This window comes from Brachyistius frenatus, unplaced genomic scaffold, assembly GCF_029030835.1.
Source record: "Brachyistius frenatus isolate BFR_SWC_R1_liver_20210118 unplaced genomic scaffold, ASM2903083v1 Contig_11, whole genome shotgun sequence".
In the NCBI taxonomy this organism is placed as follows: domain Eukaryota; kingdom Metazoa; phylum Chordata; class Actinopteri; family Embiotocidae; genus Brachyistius; species Brachyistius frenatus.
In genome coordinates, this window is record NW_027210610.1 from 1,951,696 (window position 1) to 1,971,252 (window position 19,557).

Consider the following 19,557-nt stretch of genomic DNA (forward strand, 5'->3'; position numbering starts at 1 on the left):
TGTTGAGCTGAAGCCACTTGGATCTGTGACTGTTTAAGTCTCCGAAAGACAATCACGTTTTCTCTTTTCTTCATCTGAAGAGAGCTCTGCCGTAATTATTGAAAACAAAGAATCATTCGATTCAAGGAGAGCTACCAGCTCCGAGGTGGAACAGCTGGATGAAACATTGAACAGTTTCAGTCCAAACTGTCCCGAAACTGACGCTAAAAAAAAAAAAAAAAAAAAAAAAAAGGGGGACACGCTTTGCATTGGCCTGAAACTATCTGCCCCTGCAATGACTCCGAAGTGTGGATTCTGTCATCGGAAGAAATGTGTCCGAAAATGATGAACACGTCTTGCTGAAGCTGAACGCTTCGTTCTCTGTTACACTGCTGCCATCTGCTGTTGACAAAATGCACTCGAAAGAACAAGGCTTCTTGGTTTGCCAGCTCCAATAGTAGCTGTTGTGAAGGAATTTCTTCCTTTATTAGCTCCAGAGTAAAACTTGAGCAACCAGTTCAGCTGTCTGCTGGTGTACAACTCTGAAACACCATCACACGATTTTAAATTATGTTTATGATTATAGAGAGAGAGAGAAAAAAAAATCTAATCATGTTCACAGATGTGATTAAGCTGAATTTAATACTGTAAAATAGGATTTACTGACTTGATGTAAATTAGCATCTGTTGTACGGTTGTTTATGCTCATAAAACTTCTATTCCTTTTTAATGATCTACTCTTTACAGAATTCCCCCACTGCGGGATTAATGAAGTCGAATCTAATCTATATGGGATTTGTAAAACTGATAGCTTTGCAACAGATCATTTACTAATTACCGCAACATAGATCAGTTAGAGGCCCTCAATAAAAAAAAAACACTCTTGGGTTACGAAACTCGGAAATAACCTTTGGTTTGTGTTTATTTGGTAACAATGCAACTGTGAATGTAATGAATACAATCCTGGTGCATTGTTAGGAGTTCAGTCTATATCCTCTACAGCCCTTTACAGAAAACAAGTGGTCATTTGCGCTTATCACAGCACAGCGACCCCAACGCTGTTCTTTTCAGAAACTTATAGCAGGTCTACAAAGGGTCTATTCATGGTTAATAGCTCCTTTTCCGAACTGTTACAATTTATAAACCCTTTACAAAGATGTTATTACAAAGTGGTTCCAAACGTCAGACACAACGACAAACATACATGTAATGCCTCAGTAATCTCACGTACTTCCGTGTGATTATTTCTGTCATCACCTGACCATACGTGAGGAAATAGTTTAGGAATTTGGGAAATGCACTTGTTCACTTTCTTGCAGAGTTATGAAAGCGTTATTACCACTTCCATGTCTGTCCAGTAAATCCGAGAGCTGCTGTCAGCAGTTGACAAGGGGAGGCGGCTCCTAACAGCAAATAATTGCATAACCGTGGTGCCACGGTTTTAGACTACTTTTGTGATTAAAGAGGACTATTATTCCATTATATCGTATTTTACATTATAAATTACAAATAATGAGGTAAAATTAATGTGAAAGTAATTCTGGCTCTCTCGCGAGGCACTGACGTCAGCTGGTCACGGGCTTCTTGATTATGGTCATATTTGACGCTGCAGGGAGTTTGCAGCAGCATAATAACTTCACTCGCTACATCAGCGCATTTTTGTTGTTGTTGTTGTTCGTACAAGGAGGACAAATGTAGAACAAATTGTGTACACGGCTTGTAATTGGGAGGCTGAATCCACTGTCATGTTTTGACAAGCAGAAAATGAGCGTAATATTTACCAAACGAAGACGTCCGGCAGAAACCTTTTTGCTGCGGTGTTCCCGCTGTCCACTCATATTGCAAAGGGTATTTTAGAGTGGATTTTTCTGTTACAATCAAGTGAACAATCAACTAACAAAGAAGCAAACATCATTCAAAACAAGTGGAAGGTTGTTTCCTTCCTGCAATGTTTATAGATAGCAACGATTCACCAGACCAAACAACTCAATTGTTTTCCAGGCATCCTCTCATAATCAGTCTTGCTTTTGTTCACGTCCTGATCATACCACTGCCTCCCAAGCATTTCCTTCTGATGACTCCCATCGTAAAATCTCCTTCATTCGTTAACAGTGAAAAACACTTTACTTGAAATAGCCATCAGTAATTTGAAAAAAGTTGTGAATTAAAGAATAAAAACTACTGTGACTGCATGAAGAGTGAATCAAAGACCCCTCACACCATCAACGTCCTGGTGCGTATATATTTGCCGCGCCTGTACTTGGAACCGATGCTGGAGACCTTCTTACTGGAGCTGCTCCTCAGTGATCCTCTCTTCTGCCTCCGGACGCTGCAGGACACACACCCCGACAGCGCCGTTCCTCCTGGCTTCTCCTCTGCCTCCTCCTCTGCCTCCTTCTGCTTGACGTTTTGGAGGTTCTGGCAGTCGCAGGAGTGCTCAGGGCAGAAGGGCTCCCGGTCGGAGCAGAACCACTTCATGGAGCTGTAGAGAAGCTCCGCACAGCTGGAGATGGCTGATAATACCCCGATAGCAAAGTAGAAGCAGAGGAAGATCGTTTTCTCTGCAGGCCGGGAGGTGAAGCAGTCCACTGTGTAGGGGCAAGGAAAACGGTTGCAGGGGAACTGGGCTTCCACCTTGAAGCCGTACAGAAACCACTGGCCCACGAGGAAGCCAATTTCTGCCACTATGCGGAAAGACACGTTGATAATGTAGAGCCTCCTTAAATGGACTTCCCCTCTGTTCACCTGGCTGTTCTTCTTGTTATGGTGATGCGTGGCATACATGAGGTAAAGCAGAGAAGGCGTAGCGATGAGGATGATGTGAAACACCCAGAATCTGTACTGGGAGATGGGGAAAGCCATGTCGTAGCACACCTGCTTGCAGCCCGGCTGAAGGGTGTTGCAGGTGAACTCCTCTTGCTCGTCGTCAAACAGGTCAGTGGCCACGGTTCCCAGGATCAGTATCCTAAACACGAGCATGAGCAAAAGCCAGAATCGACCAAGCATCGGCGAGTGGACCTGGAGGTCGCCGAAGAGTCCGCCGAGGAAGCCCCATTCCCCCATGACTGCAGAGCTGTTGGTTATGGCCTCTTGGAAGTCTGGAGATTTATTCACCTGTTCCTCTCAGAGCAGACGCCGTCTGTGGTTTAAAAAAAGAAACTAAGACGGAGCTAAATATCCCCAATTCATGACTCATAGTGCAACCGCAGCACTCTGGCAGGACAAGGCCAAGCTGGGTTCAAAGGTTGTTTCATAAAATAAACTGAAGGAAGATTTAAACAACAAAAACAACAATAAAACGCTTGTGTCAGTACTATTGTACTGTACAGTCTTCTCATGCTCTCTTCAAATGGCGTGTTTTGAGGTTTCTCAGGGCTTTTAATTGAGAGGGCGGCAACAGTTTAGGAAATTCCTGTTACGTCTTAATCTTGCACCAATCAGGTCCCAAACAGAAGCGATGTTTACCCAAAGGGGGCCAACTCCTGATGAACATTTCAAAGAGCTTCCTCAATGACAGGAAGGATCTGTTTTAAACTGCACCAGCAGTTTCCCTGGTCACAAGGGATCAGAACAAGCAATTTATATGAAGTGTGATTAAAACAAATAAATCGTTCGTGCAGTAGGATTCATTCAAGTTGTCAATCATCTATATGCATCTGGCAAGATTTGCAGCGAGTGAAGTTTTTGTTACTTTATGGGAACAATAAAACTGTTTATCGCTTGCCAGTGATTACATGAGGAAACCTCTTAATGATCACTAACTCGAGACAATTTGTCTGTACTCGCCAAGGTAATAAAATGCTACTCGCCCATCCAAAGCTCCTAGTGGCTCGTTCCTCTTACACCACAGTGTATCTGCAGCTAACGCTGCTCCCTCAATTAAACACGCCATTTGAATACTCCTGCTGGGAAGCAGACTTGTACACACAGGCCAGAAAACACACACTGATCAGTTAAAACAGCTCAACTTTATTTTTAGAGTTACACAATGAACAACCATTGAAATATTTACAAGGGAAGACAAAATACAAACAAACGCATTACAAAAGATATTTTAAAAACATACGAGTAAGTCATCTAACGACTGCGAACATACAGATTGCTGGTGTCGGGTCTATTTTAGCTCTGAGGGTAAATGGAGCTGCTAAAAAAAAAAACGGATAAAAACAATGACGTATTAAATGCACAGCGCAAACCTTTTTTTCTTTTTAAGTCACACGGCCAACGATCGAAAGGCTAAAATGTAGAAGTCTTAATCCGAGTCGGAGTCAAGTTTGTAGAAGACGGGTTTCCGGGCACGCGAGGGTTTCTCTCGCGGCGCCACGGCTGCTGCTTCTTGGTCAGAAACCTGGAAGCTGTCGTCCTCGTCCCACCTCTTGGTTTTCTATAAAGAAAAATATTTAGGTATAATCCAGTGATTTACCAAACCAAAATAAAAAATTTAAAAAAAATAATGATTCATAACGCCACAAAAGACCTTTCTGAAATCAGCTTTCAAGGTAAAAAACTGACCTTGCTGCCAGCAGTTGTTTTGGCCTTGAGGCGTGACATGAGGTTGTCTGAGCCGCTGTCAGAGTCGTCACTGATGGCCTGCTTCCGTTTCTGAACAGGTTTTGCCTTTGTGACCGGAGCTTTCGCTTCAGTCTCCGAGTCACTGGAGTCGAATGAAGAGACCTTCTTGGCAGCAGCGCTGGACGCAGCTCTGGGCTTTGAGAGAGCATCCAGGATCGACGGCTGCTTCGCATCTAGCAGACATTAACAGGGAGAGAAAAAAAACCATTACAAATATGTTTATTTATTTGAGGAAAGAATGCATACTTTTGTTTTTGTGTTTTGTTTGACAAGAAATATTCGTAACAAGCGTGTACAACTATTGTTGAGGGTTCCTATACATTTTTACCAATAAACTTTCCCTTTTTTTGGGTCATATTTCATCATACTTGACACAATTTCTGGGACTTTAAAATAGGTAGAACCTGCATGTCCAGGCCGAGCACCTGTGATTGGCTGTTATGTTGTGGGAGGGTTAAGGTCAGAATCAATGTTAGGGATCAGTAGACTGATAGCGACACAACCAATCACAGCTGGGCAGATTAAGGGCTTCTTCCACGGTTACACAGCCTGTAGTGAAGCACTAGATTTTAAAAATCAGTACTCCAGGGAACATATTTGGCTCAATGTAAAAGATGTGTTGGGTTTTTTTATGAACATATTTTAAACTATACCCAAAAACAGTGCATATTCAAAAACATACTGTGTTCCAATTGATTTCCAGACTTGGAAAATGGGTTTTCTAAATAGGAATTTCACGACTGTGGGAACCCCGGTTGTTAATATAAAACTTTTGTAACTGCTTCCTGTTGCCATTTGATGAGAAACTGAAACAATGCCTCTGCTCTTTAATCTGCGCTTCAAAGAAATCACACTAAACTGTCCCTAATTCAGCTCAACAGGCTTGTGTTCATACCTGCAGCCTTCTTCTTGGATGCAGCTGGTTTCTTGGCGGCGGCGGCGGCAGTTTTCTTGGGTGCAGCCTCTTTGGTTTTACGTTTGGATGCAGGCGCCTGATCGTCCGACTGAGCTGTAAAAGTCCCACAAATAGCGAACCGTGAATCCTGTGAGCCTTTGGCCCAACATTTCTCAGGTTTATTGAAGTACTCACAGCTTGACTTGGTGTCGGATTTTACTGTTGATTTGCTCCTTGCCGCTTTCTTCCTGCATAGAAATTACACAATCCGATTTAAGGCAGAGAAAAAAACCCTGACTGGAAAAACATCGGCGTGAAAGCGTGCTTTAATACACAAGTCATCCGTTTCATACTCACGTGGGTTGTGGAGCTCTGGGAGGTGGAGCTGGAGAGTCTGCATCACTGTCTGATATAACATCTGGGGCAAAGCTGGTGTCATCATCGCTGATGACTGCTTTCCGTTTTGGAGCATTCTTCTTCTTGTTGTCAAACTCATCTTCACTTTCAGACAAAACGAACTTCATCGCAGCTAAAAAAAAAAAAAATAGAGAGCGTGCAGCTTTAGCAGAGCTGCCACTTACTGCAGTTTTAAACAAAAATGATAATGAGAAGTTGATTATTCATGCTAAATGAGCAATTAAACAGCTGGTGCATGCAGTCAGGGGTAAACTGAGATCAGAGAGCTAATTATCCTCAGGAAACATTTCTGGAGTGTTTACATCTTGTCTCACTGGTGTGGGCGAGAGAAGAGCTCACTGAAGAACAGTGATCTGCCAAGTGTCTGGTATGTATGAGCAAACATGACAGTTTTTTTTTCTTCCAGAAGACAACACATGGGAAACATGAGAGAGCATAACTTTAGGTGGGGTTAGTGGTCTGGGTCATCAAGCAGATTCACCTTTAGTTTTGCGTTCTGGCCGCTCCCTGGGGGGGGGGACTTCCTCAGCCTCAAGCTCATCCTCAGACAGACTTTCAGACAGGCTTTCAGACTCTGCATCCGACCACGGATTCTTCTTCAGCTTCTTGCCGACAGGCTTGAACTGAAGAGTGGTCTGCTTGCCGATCTTTGATGCAGCTGCAAAGAAAGAAGAAAAAAAAAAGAAGGGTGTTTTCTTTGTCATCTTTCATAAATATGCAATGCAACTTCTTTACTGTCGATCTACATGCAGTATTTTAAAGTGCAATCTATAACTACACTGTCTCTGAACAAAATCACCCATTATTATTATTGTTATCACCCATTGATTATATTTGTTGTCACTGCTCTAATAGTCTCCAACATCCACCTGAGGCTAAAAACTGGTGCAGCCTTTGGTAACAGTGCAGAGCTGTTCTTTACTGCTGCAGTTATGTCGTTGGTTATGTATGTAAACTATAACGTACCCAAAAATATTCACAGAATCTTGGTGGAGAATAACTGGGTGTAGATATAATAAACTGTTATGTCATGCAGCTTCGTGTCTTCTCTATAAGCACAATATCATTCGATAATGAAAGTTGTAATATGTTACAAGCATTTGTCTACTTCTTTAAAGTCTACTATGAATTAGTCTATCATAGCAACATACTAAGGCTGGCCAATAACATTGTCTGTGAACCCAACCATGTCCTGGACAGTCAATACAAAATTGTTATGATAAACTGGAGATGCAGGGTACAAAGACTTAATAAGGTTAAACTGAAGGATTGTTTGTGCACCTGCCAATCCTGAAATGAAATAGGGCGCTTTAGACCAGATCAAACGTACGTTAAAGGGGCTCAAGTACGACTTTTGTTGTTGTAATATTAAATGATTTTATCTACGTCTCTAGTTTTTTTCTTTTTGATTATGACTGCTGAAAACTGCAAGTTCCAGCAATTTAATACAACCTTTGACATAAGGTATGAATAAAATTAAAGAGACAGTAAAAATATAACTCTTCGTCTGAGTTCTCCGATGCTCAAGATAAAATCTGTCCCAGAACTCGGAGCAGATGTTGAATGTACATGTTCTTGTCTGCTCTGCTTTAACAGGAAGTCTTGAGGCCACATGGCTCAGTATGAACTCAAAAGATCGCTCATTAAAAGGAACATTTCCAGCTGTTACTGAATAATCAGTCTCACCTTTCTCTTTTGTCTGGGTTGTCATTTTCTTGTTAAGTCGTGCAGCCAAGCCAGTTTCCTCAACTTGCTTTGTGTTCTCTGCATCTTCAAACTCCATCTTCATCACGACATCTTCACTCTACAACGACAGAAATAAGTTAAATGCTACATTTGGGGAGTGTGTTGTACAAAAGATTGTTTAAGATGCAGGATATAAAACATTGAAAATACAATTCTGACAGGTGTGATGAACTATGACTGCAACAAACAAAACAAAAATAGAAAGCAGGGCACACCAAGATAGTCCTGGTCTGGTGGGCTTAGTTTGATCACAAATGAAGAGACGTACCTTGACTTTCATGCCTTTCCTGCCCTCTGCTTTCTTGAGACCAGCCTTCCTGTTAGCGTCAGCCTTCATCGCGCTGGTGACACGTGGGACAACACGACGGCCCTGCGGCGTGGGCAAAGTCTCCTGCTTCACTTTCAGCGCTTTACCTTTGCCTTTTCCAGTCACCTTCACGGGTGCATTAGCATTCTCCTTTTCTTTTGCCTCAAGGCGCTAGAAAAAGAAACAAGATCAGAGGAGGATTCAGGAAGGAAAGATAGACGGCTACAGCTCTGAATGTAGCCCTTTCTATATCTGGACGTACGGCATCTGACCATGTGTGACTGACAAGGTGGACATGTGATTTTGCAGAGCAAAAACAAGTGACAGATAGAAAGAGCCAATACCTCCAGTTCCTCAGTGAAAGCAGCGAGATCTTCCTTCCACAGGTCTGTTGGAGTCTTGCTCTTCAGGATGTTCATCTCTGTCAGCTACAGAACAGCAGGTGGGTCAGAAACGGACAAAACAAAGGCCCATTTACAGGTTTCATTTTTCAAGTTTTAATCCTCAGTGTGACTGCAGCGTAGATGAAACTCTTACCTTAGCATCCCTCTGTTTGCACAGCTCCTCTTTCTTCTCTTTGGTCAAGAACCACATGGGCATGCTCAGCAGGTAGTTGTAGTCAGGCCCGCTGGTGTCCTCTTTCTCCGTTGCATCCTCCTCCTCCTCCACTTCAGCCTCTTCTTCATTCTAAAAGAATAAGCACGGGGCGGATTATTTAACTTTCCTCTTTGTTGTAGCTAAAAAACACATTTGAATCCAAATGTCCCACCTTCTCTTGAGCCTGTTTCCAAGCCTTGACTGGGTCGGAGTCATAGCCCATCTGTTGCAGCATGAGGATCAGCTCCTTTTTTGGCTTGTTCTCTACAAGTAGATGGACAGCATTAATACTTTTGATAAAGGAAAACCAAAAGTCATTCTAGGTCTGCACAGCTATGGCTAAAACGATCATTGAAATTAGGAGTTCCCTCCTAAATAATACGATTTCAGATGTTCCAAAGGAAAAATGTCAACAGGTATTATTCAGCATATAATTTAAGGCCAAAATTTACTCTTAATGAGTACTTACTGCTAGTGGATAGTAATGTTAAAAAAAAAAAAATAAATCTTTATTCTGCAAGTTAAATAAGAAACAAGCTACTAACCAATGACCAGGGTGCCCTCAATTTTCTCCAGGATGAAGCGGGCCTGGTTGGTGAGCTTCGCACTCTCTGCTCCCAGCATGCCTGCCAGCCAGTCCTTTCTCAGCACATAATACTTCATTCTCAACTCGAAGAAGTCCTTGACAATATCCTGCACAGTCTCGTACTTTTTCATGCTGCCTACATGGTCAAACAGAACCTAAAAAAAAAAGGGGGAAAAGGAAAACTGATGTTTGTGGGCAGCTTGGAAACAAGTTTTTTTTTTTTTAAATTATTATTTCATAAGAGGGAAAATAAGACTCGATTCATGCTGTATGAAAACATGATATTTGTGATGATATGTGGCAGCCACTACCATAGAATGGCAGGTGAGGGGGCTGTGCAGCTTGAAGACTTTATGGAGGCCGGCAGCCTCCGCCTCCTTCAGCTTCTCTGCCGTCATCGTCACTTTGAAGCGCACCGTGGTGTCTGTGTGGTACTCTTTGTAGTCGGTGATCAGAGGAGGAACCTTCTCGGTGCCATTCATCATTGGCTCCAGCACATTCTCCTTGTAGGTCTGGACCATAGACAACAACGTAAAAAGACATATGGAGTTGATTTAAATGGTCTCAAAAACACTGAGAATGAATAAGAAAAAAATTTCATTCAAGTTCATATTTATTATCATAAATACATTCCTGTAAAGAAGCAGTACCAAAGCTGTACTGACTAACCTGTGTCCAGGATTTGACGGGCAACTCGGAGATCTCAATGGTGGTGGAGTCAATGATGGCCACCTCTCCGGTGTTCATGTACTGGTTGTCCATAATCTGCTCAATTGTGCCTCTGAAGCCTTTGTAGTTTGGAAGCTAAGGGGAAAAAGAAAAACATCTTCTATCATCTGAACTGCATTTCTTGTATGAAAGGTGCTATACAAATAAAGTTTATTATTATTATTATCATTATTATCTGTTTGTTAACAGAAAACAGAAGATGAGCCGTTCCCCGTCCTCACCATGGGCAGAGGCTCGTCACCGTTGAGCATTCGGTGGATGTTGCTGATGATCTCACGTATGTTGTAGTTGGGGATCTTGCTGGCCCAGCCCGTGCCGATACCCTCGGCACCGTTCACCAGCACAGTGGGGATGATGGGGATGTACCACTCTGGCTCTACACGCTGGTTGTCATCGTAGTTGTACTTGAGCAGGTTGTCGTCCACAGGTGGGAAGACGAGGCGGGCCAAGGGGCTACAAGAACAGGAGGTTGAGAGGAATTTGGAGTCAGTCACTGACTAAACAATGACATGAAGACTTCCACAAGCCTTTGGCTTTACAGTATTTGTAACTTGTAAAGTCTCCTGCTGACCTGAGCATGGTGAAGATGTATCGAGGGCTAGCAGAGTCCTTGCCACCATGCAGCCTGGTTCCAAACTGTCCCAGAGGCTGCAGCAGGTTCAGGTTGTTGCTTCCCACAAAGTTCTGGGCTAAACCAATAATGGTCATCATCAGAGACATCTGAAAAACAAAAAGGATTGGGCTTAAATCATCAGAAAACAGCTTTACATAGCAAACACTGCTCACCAGGAAAATCGATCATTTTTCCAAGAAAGGTAGTTGTGCTTTAATTTTCCACCAAATAAATAACATTTATTTAACCAGATACTTCTGCTGAAGTTATAAATCTGGTCTTAGCCAAGATGACAGTATGAACATACAGTGCACAATAGCAAAGCACAATGCAAGCAAATAATAAAAAGGAACAGCAGAGAAATGTTTTTACACACACATGAATGCTACAATTAACAGCTGATGAACATCAAACCAAGAGACAAAGGCAGCTTTAAAAGTCATTGACAAGTCATTCAAGCCATCTCACCTCCCCATGGTGGTAGGCTGACATCTCAGCCACCGAGCCAGCCAACTGGGCCACCTTCACCTCCCGTTTGTCGTTCCTCTTAAAGCAGCTGAACAGCACCTTCCTCTGGCCTGGTTTCAGGCCACACACACACACACACACACACACACACACACACACACACACACACACACACACACACATATATATATTAGACCTCTCTCTAGACTTAACTCTGTTCTTTTTTTTTAAGGGTTACAAATTTGCTCTTGGTGATCGTAAACACTTCACGCACCATCCACCATGCAGGGAATGGACCTCTCATTGTCAGAGTTGGAGAAAAGCACCAGCTCCTTGTTGATAAAGTCGTTGTAGGAGAGGAACTTGGTCAACTGACCGTACAGGTAGTCCTGTAAAGAGGCAGCAAAACGTGCAGTCAGACTTAACAGAAAACCATTAAAAACAGCGTATCTAGTTCTTGAATTGTTGGGACACTACCTCAGGCAAGTTGTTCTCCCGGCGCTGGCGCCTGTTGATCATGAAGTTGGTGAGCCACTCTTTTCTCTCATCCACTTTCTTTTTGCTAAAGGCCTAGCAAAAGGAAAAAAAGACGAAAGAATCAAATATTAAGACTATTAATCAGATCCTCCCCAGAAATTCAGTGACGACTCAGTAAGGTGTTTAAAACAAGTTTAAAATGTTTCGACTAAATGTGATGTGACCCTCCCGAGGTTGTATTCAAACAGACGGGTGACTTCTTACAAGGGTGATGGCTTCATCGTCAGCAGGTCCAGAGTACTTGAATGGGATTCTGTGTTTCTGCATGTCAGAGAAGTACTCCTTGGCTTCTTGCGATGTGCTGGTTCCCAAACCTGGATGGACAAAGCCCACAAAGGAAGAGAACATATGAGAAAAGGGCATATAACAACACACACAGAACGACAATCATGACACTGGCGGCCAGGAATGATAGGCTGCTTACTTGAATGTTTTACTACCACACAGGGGTTTATGACAAACCTTTGTAGTATTTGATCTTCCAAGATTTGTGGTTGGTCTGCATGTCCTTCCACGCATCGAATTCAGGGATACTGTAGAAAGAGATCTGAGTCTTCTTGAATGACGCCTGAAAAGAGGGAAAGTAAATGCCTGCAATCATTTTGTGGCTTATAGCCTTGTCATTTAAATGTTTGACAACAAATTAGCCAAAGTAAGAATAGAATCTGAAAATAGGAATCATTAAAAAAAAAAAAGAAAAGGGATTTATATTGAAATAGTAGAGCTGTTGTCATATAACATATATTGAGTTCTGAGTATTGATGTTTTAACACCAGAGGGGGGTGTTGTTGCATATTTGGGACAGACTATTCACAAAGTCGAGAAAGGCTTGAAATCACATGTTTCACATTATTTGTTCTAATTATTGAGCTACCTGCCATACTTTAAAGATAGGTCAAACTAAAATATCTAGTTAAAAAAGAACAAGACCCACGAAGGCTTCTTTTGAGTTGTTCCAAGTAAATAACTTCCAAACACCAGCCCAAATACAGTGTCTTATGGTTTTCATGTTGTTAGTAAGCCTGTGTACCTTGATGATGGGGGTGATGAACTCTTCTACGAAGTTGTGGCGCAGCAGCGACGGCCAGTTGTGGTGGATGAAGTTTATCAGCAGGCCCTTAATGTGGGAGCCATCTTGATCCTGTCACATAGGAATAGAGTTCAGTCATATTAATATCATCAGTAAAGCTCAAGATTAATGTCTGGTTGAACTTTTACACGATGTGAAAATGCACCGATATAAGGAAGTACATTTGGGGCAGACCTTGGATGCTGTAGCTACTACTCTCCTGCTGGCACTAAATCTTTTCCATGAAAATGTTAGTTATGGGGAGACAAAATTTACAACCCTTTTTCACAGCAGAAATGTCCTCTCTAAAGCTTAGCTGATGCTCATATGAAGCTTCTGCAGTCCCATTACACTAAACTGAGTCGGTTTCTTTCAAATTTAGTTTTCTTAGAGCAATTTTCTCCATTTTTGTTTCCCCAGCTAGTAGTTCTGTGCAGCTGCGGTGGAAGGATACCTTCTTGCGGTAAAGTGTTTGTTTGCTGTTCACTGGTCTTTGCTTCTCACATTGAAATAGATTGGAAGTGATTGAGACCTTTTTGCAGCTTGAGGGCACTAATAATATTGCAAAAACAATTCTCTTACTGTCCCTCCTTATCTCTTTGATCTATTTCTGCCTCGTCTTCACTTTGTAAGACAGAATATAGTTTGTGTCTATGTTTATCCAGGGTGTTCAAAAGGAAACGAACACAGGCTGTGAATTTTGTCCACCATTTCTTACAGCGTAATTGCATTTTGGTGAAAAGGTTTTGAGGCCAGCATGGAAAGCAGTTAAAGAGACGAAGACCCTTTCTCACATCCATATGGGCACATAGAAAGACCTGAAAAATCCTTAACATTAAGACTGCAATTAAGATACACACAAACACAAAAAGTAAAAAGATATGTGAGATGAAGCAGATGAAATAAAACACCTGATCTGTCATGATCATGATCTTGCCATAACGCAGACTCTTGAGGGATTCTGGGTCGGTGTAGTTCTTCTTGTACTGAAGTCCGAGGATCTTGATGATGTTGTTGATTTCAGCGTTTTCCATAATCTGAGCAGGAAAACCAAACAAGTTTTTATTTTGTGTTTAATAAACTACAGACAGATGAGACTAAACATGTTTTGTTTCTGACTGAAACAATTGTTATGTTTATGCTCTAAAATAAATTTTATCCGTCTGGGTCCAGACAAGATAAAGAGAACACTACAAATATATTAATGACCGTCCCGGCACCCAGCACACACTTCTGCAATACTAGTTAGCCACCATCTAATGTCTACAAGTAAAACGCTGCTGAGTCGAACCTGTTTGTGTGAGGCCTCCCGGACGTTGAGCATTTTTCCTCTGAGGGGGAAGACACCATAGTGGTCCCTTCCGACCACTCCCAGCCCAGACACAGCCAGTGTCTTGGCCGAGTCTCCCTCAGTGAGGATCAGCGTGCAGCCGATGGAGTTCCTCCCACCTGCCAGAAGACATGATTAGTACAGGATCACTGCAGCTCATTTGCACTCTCATGATGCTATACTAAATTGTTAAAAAATAAATAAATAAAAGTAATAATAATTTTAAAAAAAAAAAAAAAAAAAAGGGGGGGGGGGGGGCGTATTATACATTACCTGCATCGTTGGCATCATCCAGTTTTGGCACACCTTTGATTTTTGTGTGTTTAACGGCTGAGCATTTCTTGTTGAGCTGAGACTGGGCCTTGAACTTCACCCAGTTCATTATGCTTTCCACAATCCCACAGGATGTGGCCTACGAGGAACAGAAGATGAAGAGCAGTTAGTGACATCTGAAAGATCACACCTGTGAGGAATGCAGTGCTAGTGGGTTTTCGTCAGCACCTGTTTAATGAACTTGTCACTGAGGGAACAAGTGGAGCCGAAGCTCTTATGTTGCAGAGTCATGTTCTCTTTGGTCTGAGAGTCAAAAGTGGGATTCTCAATCTGGCAGTTGACAAACAGCCACATGTGGTTCTTCACCTAGATGGAGATGGAGTGAAGCAGATTGTATTCAGGAATATTTTAAGCACAAATACATCAGTCATGCTCCAGCAGTTTTGATAATGCAATTGTAGAATTTCAGTGTCATTTAAAAAAAAAAAAAAGAGTTTAAATTAGATGATTGTACCTGAAAAGGCTTCACTGCCACCCCAGCTTTGTTCTTCTTCTTCACCACCTCAATGAGTTTGCTAACCACCTGGTCAGCCACGTAATCAATGTGCCTGCCTCCCTAAAGTCCAGAGGACAAGATCACATTTACAAAATAAATGCTGTAAGTATTAATCATAGTGACACAAAGTGTCTGGGAGGGCAGCCAGACATTTACTTAGCTGCCAAAAGAATCTGGTTCTACAAGTCCAGTCGACCTTAACATTTTTCATAGCCATTCTTTGATGTAAAGTTAAACAGGGTGGACAAAATAAGAAAATTATAATTGGCACAGTTTTCCAACAGACCACTTAAGCAACCCGTACTAATTCATCAATCACAGTCACACATCTATACATATCCTACAGAGAATCGAATACACTGAGATATTACCTTGGTCGTGGCAATGCTGTTGACAAAGCTGACTTGCTGGAAGCCTTTCTCGCTCATAGTGAGGCAGACCTCCCAGCGCTCATTGGCGACCTCGTGGGTCACAGTGAGCGCATCACCCAGCTCATCCACCTTGTCCTTCAAATACATGTCCACATAGCTACGGAAACCTGTAACCTGGAGTGCAAGAGATGTTGGTTTTGTTATGCTGTTGTTTAGTTTTAATCCCAAGATTTACCCCCTACAGTCTGACAAACCAGTTAATGAGTTTAAATTCAATACACCATTTAGAAAAAAATCATGGATGTGTGTGCAGCAGTGGGATACAACAGCATCTCTACAATGTTATCAAAGCTTATATACTGTCATGTTCTGTGTTGGTGGATTTATATGCAACACTCATTATAGAAATCCTACAACATAGCAGCTGCTAGTAACAACAATAATGCTAAATGTGGCTATCCGCAAAGGTACTTAAAGTTATATTTTGAAAATAAATATATTTACATGCTGTTGTCCTGCTGTAAAAGGTAAGAGCACTGAACACGTCTGGTTAGATGTTACATTAATGCAGAACTTCAGGACTAATAAAATGCATTTCTAACATATTATGAGTTTGCCAATAGAAAGGCAGAAACAGGCGGAGAGTGAGAAACAGAAAAGGGAACTTACTGGCAGCTTTTTGCCATTGAAGAACACCCGGACACCTTTAGTGGATCCAGCAATGTCATAGGCCCTCCTGGTCATCAGAGCCACTGTGTCTTTGTCCAGGGCGCTCATCTTAAACTTGGTCAGGTCTGGCCTGAAGGTGATGCACGTGTATTCCTCTCCGGTAAAGGATTTGATGCTATAGTCCCCTGCTCTGCCCATGTTGTCAAACCAGGTCTGTGGAAAACATGGGAATACTGTAAGATGACACTTTTTTAACAAGTAAATTATTTTTTTTTAAAAAGGCTGATGTTGTTCATCATTCTTCTTACCTGCGTGAAGGTCTTCTTTGATTCTTTACAGGCGGTCTCTACAGTGAACTTTGTGCTGAAGATGTTGCACAGCTTAGCACCGTATCCATTACGCCCACCTAAAGAACAAATTCAGATGTCAGTTAGATTCCTAGAAAAGTGACAGTGCTCTGATAAAACATTAAATATTGCCGTAGCTTTTTACACAAAACCTCACGTGTGGCCTTGAGGTCATCGGGGACTCATGTTCAACCCATAGGATGAAATATTATTGTTGGTGCAGGGGATGTGTAATCTCCACTATTAGAATGGAGTCTATGTATTTATTCATTGTCTCATTTATAATGATTACAGACGTTGGGTTTCGTCTAAGACATGTTTTACTATTCAGCTGCTGGACTCTATTGTAAAGTTGTGTCTAGCTTTGTCACCACATGGCCAGATATCAGAAATGTAATTAATGAGAAAACCTAATCATAGTCAATAGCCAAGATGTGCAAAACAAAAATAAAATAAAAGGTGTACTGAGATAAATGAATTGTGCAATGAAATCAAAATAGAACAATTAGTCTCACCAGTGACTTTCTTCTGCTCATCATCATAGTTACTGGAAGTGAGGAGCTGTCCAAAGATGAGAGCAGGCACGTAGACCTTCTCCACTTTGTGCTCCACCACTGGAATACCCTTCCCATTATTCCATATGCTGATGGTGTTGTTTTCACTAAAGGAGACCAAAAAAAAAAAGACACACACATTACACCATGTATTTTTGTTCAATCAAGGAAAGTTGGATATGTGTGGGAGCCATTTGACAGGTTTACTCACACATCAATGTTGACTTTGATGCAGGACATGCTCTTGTCCCTCTGCTTATTGTCAGCTGCATTTACTATTGGAAGGGGAAAAAAGTCTTTCAGTAAAATAGGTCCATCATCGAATTGCCAACATCATAAACAGCACCTTATTGCCAGAGGTGTTTACTCACCAAGGATCTCATCGAAAATCTTGTAAAGCCCGGGCACAAACGTCACATCACGGCAGTTCAGTCCATCATCCTCATCATACACCCACAGTTGCTGAGAAAAGAGGTCGACTAATGACGACAAAGATCTCGCACACATTCCTAATAAGATGAATCACTGTTGTTCTCGACTCCTCTGAGACTTAAATTATTACAGGTTAATAAAGGAAAGTCATCCAATTCAAAGACAGTTACTGCTTTGTGACTTCTTACCTGAGTGACAGGCTGTACAGAGCCTATGTAGGAGTCCGGTCTGAGTAAAATGTGCTCCAGCTGGGTCTTCTTCTGATAGATCCTCTCCACTGAAAGCCGCTTCGGATCTTTCTTCGCCTTTTCCAAAGGCTTGTTTTCAAGAAATGCCTGATGCAAATGGGAACAAGGTTATATTTATGTAATTTGTAGTGCAGTCAAGACTGGGTTTGTATTCAGAGAAAACTTTTCAACAATCAGTGCAGTCTACGAAAAACACCCTCATGAAGTTGCTGGGACTTTGATTTCAACGTTTTGCTCCACAAGATCAAATGTTTGCAGCCGTGAAACATGATGAATAAATGTAGTGTCGCACCATCTAAAACCTCTCAGCTCACGTTTACAACTGGTTTCAAATTCGCACCGCTTTTATACTGCTATTTTTTTTTTTTTACATTTGAACACTGCTGCATGAAATTATGTTTTTGTGGACTTGCACCAAGTGGCTCAATGTTGTTGTTGTTGTTTTTAACCAGTGCATTTGTACGTCTTAACATCAGGTGCCATCGAGTTATATATATAATGACAATGATATTAACGATAATTACGGTAATGTCGCTGCACGATGTTAGCGTGCTAACTTTAGCCGTTACAAAGAGAGAGTAGCAACAGGCTAAAAGCGGCTAACGGTAAAGGCGGCAGAAAATGTCGAAGTAACGGTTAAAGTTACCTTCAGTGGTTCAGCCATCCTTCTTGTGTTTTACAGCTTAATCCCGACACCCGCGATATCTTAAAAACTGCGTTTAAAACCAGCTAACCAAATATAGCTGCAACGTTATCGTCGCTGAGTGAATCGACGACCTCACTTTGAATGTTCGAAATTTTGGCGGCCGCTTGTCTTTCCGGTTATATTGACCAATCATAGGAAGGCGCTTTGGAGGCGTCCCTCCAATGAGGAAGGGGAAACTGTATCTCGTCAACTAAACAACCAATCATTGACGGAATAGGTAACGTGAACCCACCCACTTTGTGTCCAATCAGATTCTCAACGTACGAAAGAGGAAACACGCTTGAAATAAACTGGTCTGTGTAGCTGAATACATTTATGTCAATAGAAACACGACATTGTAGGACCTTTTGATGAATTAGGCTAATTAAAATGATTGAGTGACGACCATACACCATAGGCTACATGTTTACAATGAAAAAGGGGATCTGAAACAATATTGCTGGAAGGTAATTATCTTTGAATGCAAACAAAGATGATTATTTTCCAAACAACAACTCCTATTATTATCTGCGTGGTTCTGTACACATGCAACGTACACATTTCACTCATAGTTTTGGTCACAAAGCATAGGCTATGGACATGATGTGATTCTTATTCTTTAAAGTGCTGCTTTTGAACTTTATGGTGATGGGAGATAATAGGTAAGCAGTGTCACAGTCATATATCTCATTTGCCATATGTCTTGCAGAGGCTTTACCAACTCAAAGGCCTGTATTTATTGATGGCATCTAACACAAGCTGCATCTTTTTTTTTTTAAGCTTTTTTAAACCTAACATGTTGGTTTATAATCCTACGGGATTTTAAGGACTCCCCAGCTGAAAAAAGAAATAGGGAGCAGGACATTCAGTGAGTAATACCATTGTTTATTGGCACCTTTCACTATGGGGGAAAACCCTAACTGACCTTTTAAATGCACAAATTCACAAAAATTGACTCACAAGAAAGTGTTCGCTGGTTGTGCAATGTCCCTTTCTTACCTTGCTTCATTTATCAATATCCTCTTCCTCCCACCCCCCTGTCTCTCTCTCCCTCATTACCTCCGGTCTCTGTCACACACACATACACACTGTACATGATAGCTGCCTAAAATCTATTCTGTGGTTAATGGGTTTATCTCCCCAGAAGTGTGTTGTTGTAGTGTCACGACACCCCTAATGTGATGTTTTTATTTTAGCTATGTATCACAGAGCTTTTCTTGTTTGCTCTGCTGTTTTCAGATGACATAAAAGTGCAATATTTAAGAAAGCGTTACAGTACAAAACGTAGGATTTGGTTCTTTATATACCTGGTCCAGTGCCAATCACTCAATGGAAATGCAGTAACCTCTGATTTATCTAACTGATCTACCATTCTTATCTGTCTTCCTCTGCCATGTTGCCCACTCATCTGACCTCTACACGATAATAATAGGACGGGGGAGCTTGAGTGGAGCTGCTATAGTCCACCAGATGCAGTCGAGTGTATGTACACAAATACACCCACAACTGCACACATGAATGAAGGTGCTAGAACACATTGCTCTTTCATTTTGCACTCAGCATCTTCAGCCACAAAG

General features: G+C 41.7%; 2 protein-coding genes across 2 annotated transcripts; both read right to left on the bottom strand.

Moving 5' to 3' along the window:
- Positions 1-883: 883 nt before the first annotated feature.
- LOC138616712 (gap junction delta-3 protein-like) lies at positions 884-3,264 on the bottom strand. The gene has a single exon (XM_069691233.1). It carries the CDS (start codon positions 3,040-3,042, stop codon positions 2,194-2,196), a length of 849 nt encoding a protein of 282 aa, XP_069547334.1. The 5' UTR covers positions 3,043-3,264; the 3' UTR covers positions 884-2,193.
- Positions 3,265-4,192: 928 nt separating this feature from the next.
- On the bottom strand, positions 4,193-18,058 carry top2a (DNA topoisomerase II alpha). Its single transcript, XM_069691272.1, is given in 35 exon segments — positions 4,193-4,363; positions 4,492-4,724; positions 5,447-5,560; positions 5,642-5,694; positions 5,804-5,975; positions 6,345-6,521; positions 7,550-7,667; positions 7,878-8,087; positions 8,261-8,344; positions 8,454-8,603; positions 8,686-8,777; positions 9,059-9,254; positions 9,411-9,611; positions 9,769-9,903; positions 10,050-10,281; positions 10,400-10,548; positions 10,910-11,033; positions 11,186-11,298; positions 11,387-11,479; positions 11,651-11,760; positions 11,909-12,014; positions 12,477-12,587; positions 13,427-13,552; positions 13,807-13,964; positions 14,119-14,257; positions 14,347-14,484; positions 14,633-14,734; positions 15,046-15,219; positions 15,715-15,927; positions 16,023-16,120; positions 16,577-16,722; positions 16,827-16,890; positions 16,987-17,077; positions 17,236-17,382; positions 17,942-18,058. Coding segments are annotated over 35 exon segments (4,758 nt in total). The 5' UTR covers positions 17,960-18,058.
- Positions 18,059-19,557: the final 1,499 nt, after the last annotated feature.

Bases quoted from the DNA above. Each gene is read 5' to 3' on its own strand.
- LOC138616712 (XM_069691233.1), bottom strand. From the start codon at position 3,042: ATGGGGGAATGGGGCTTCCTCGGCGGACTCTTCGGCGACCTCCAGGTC.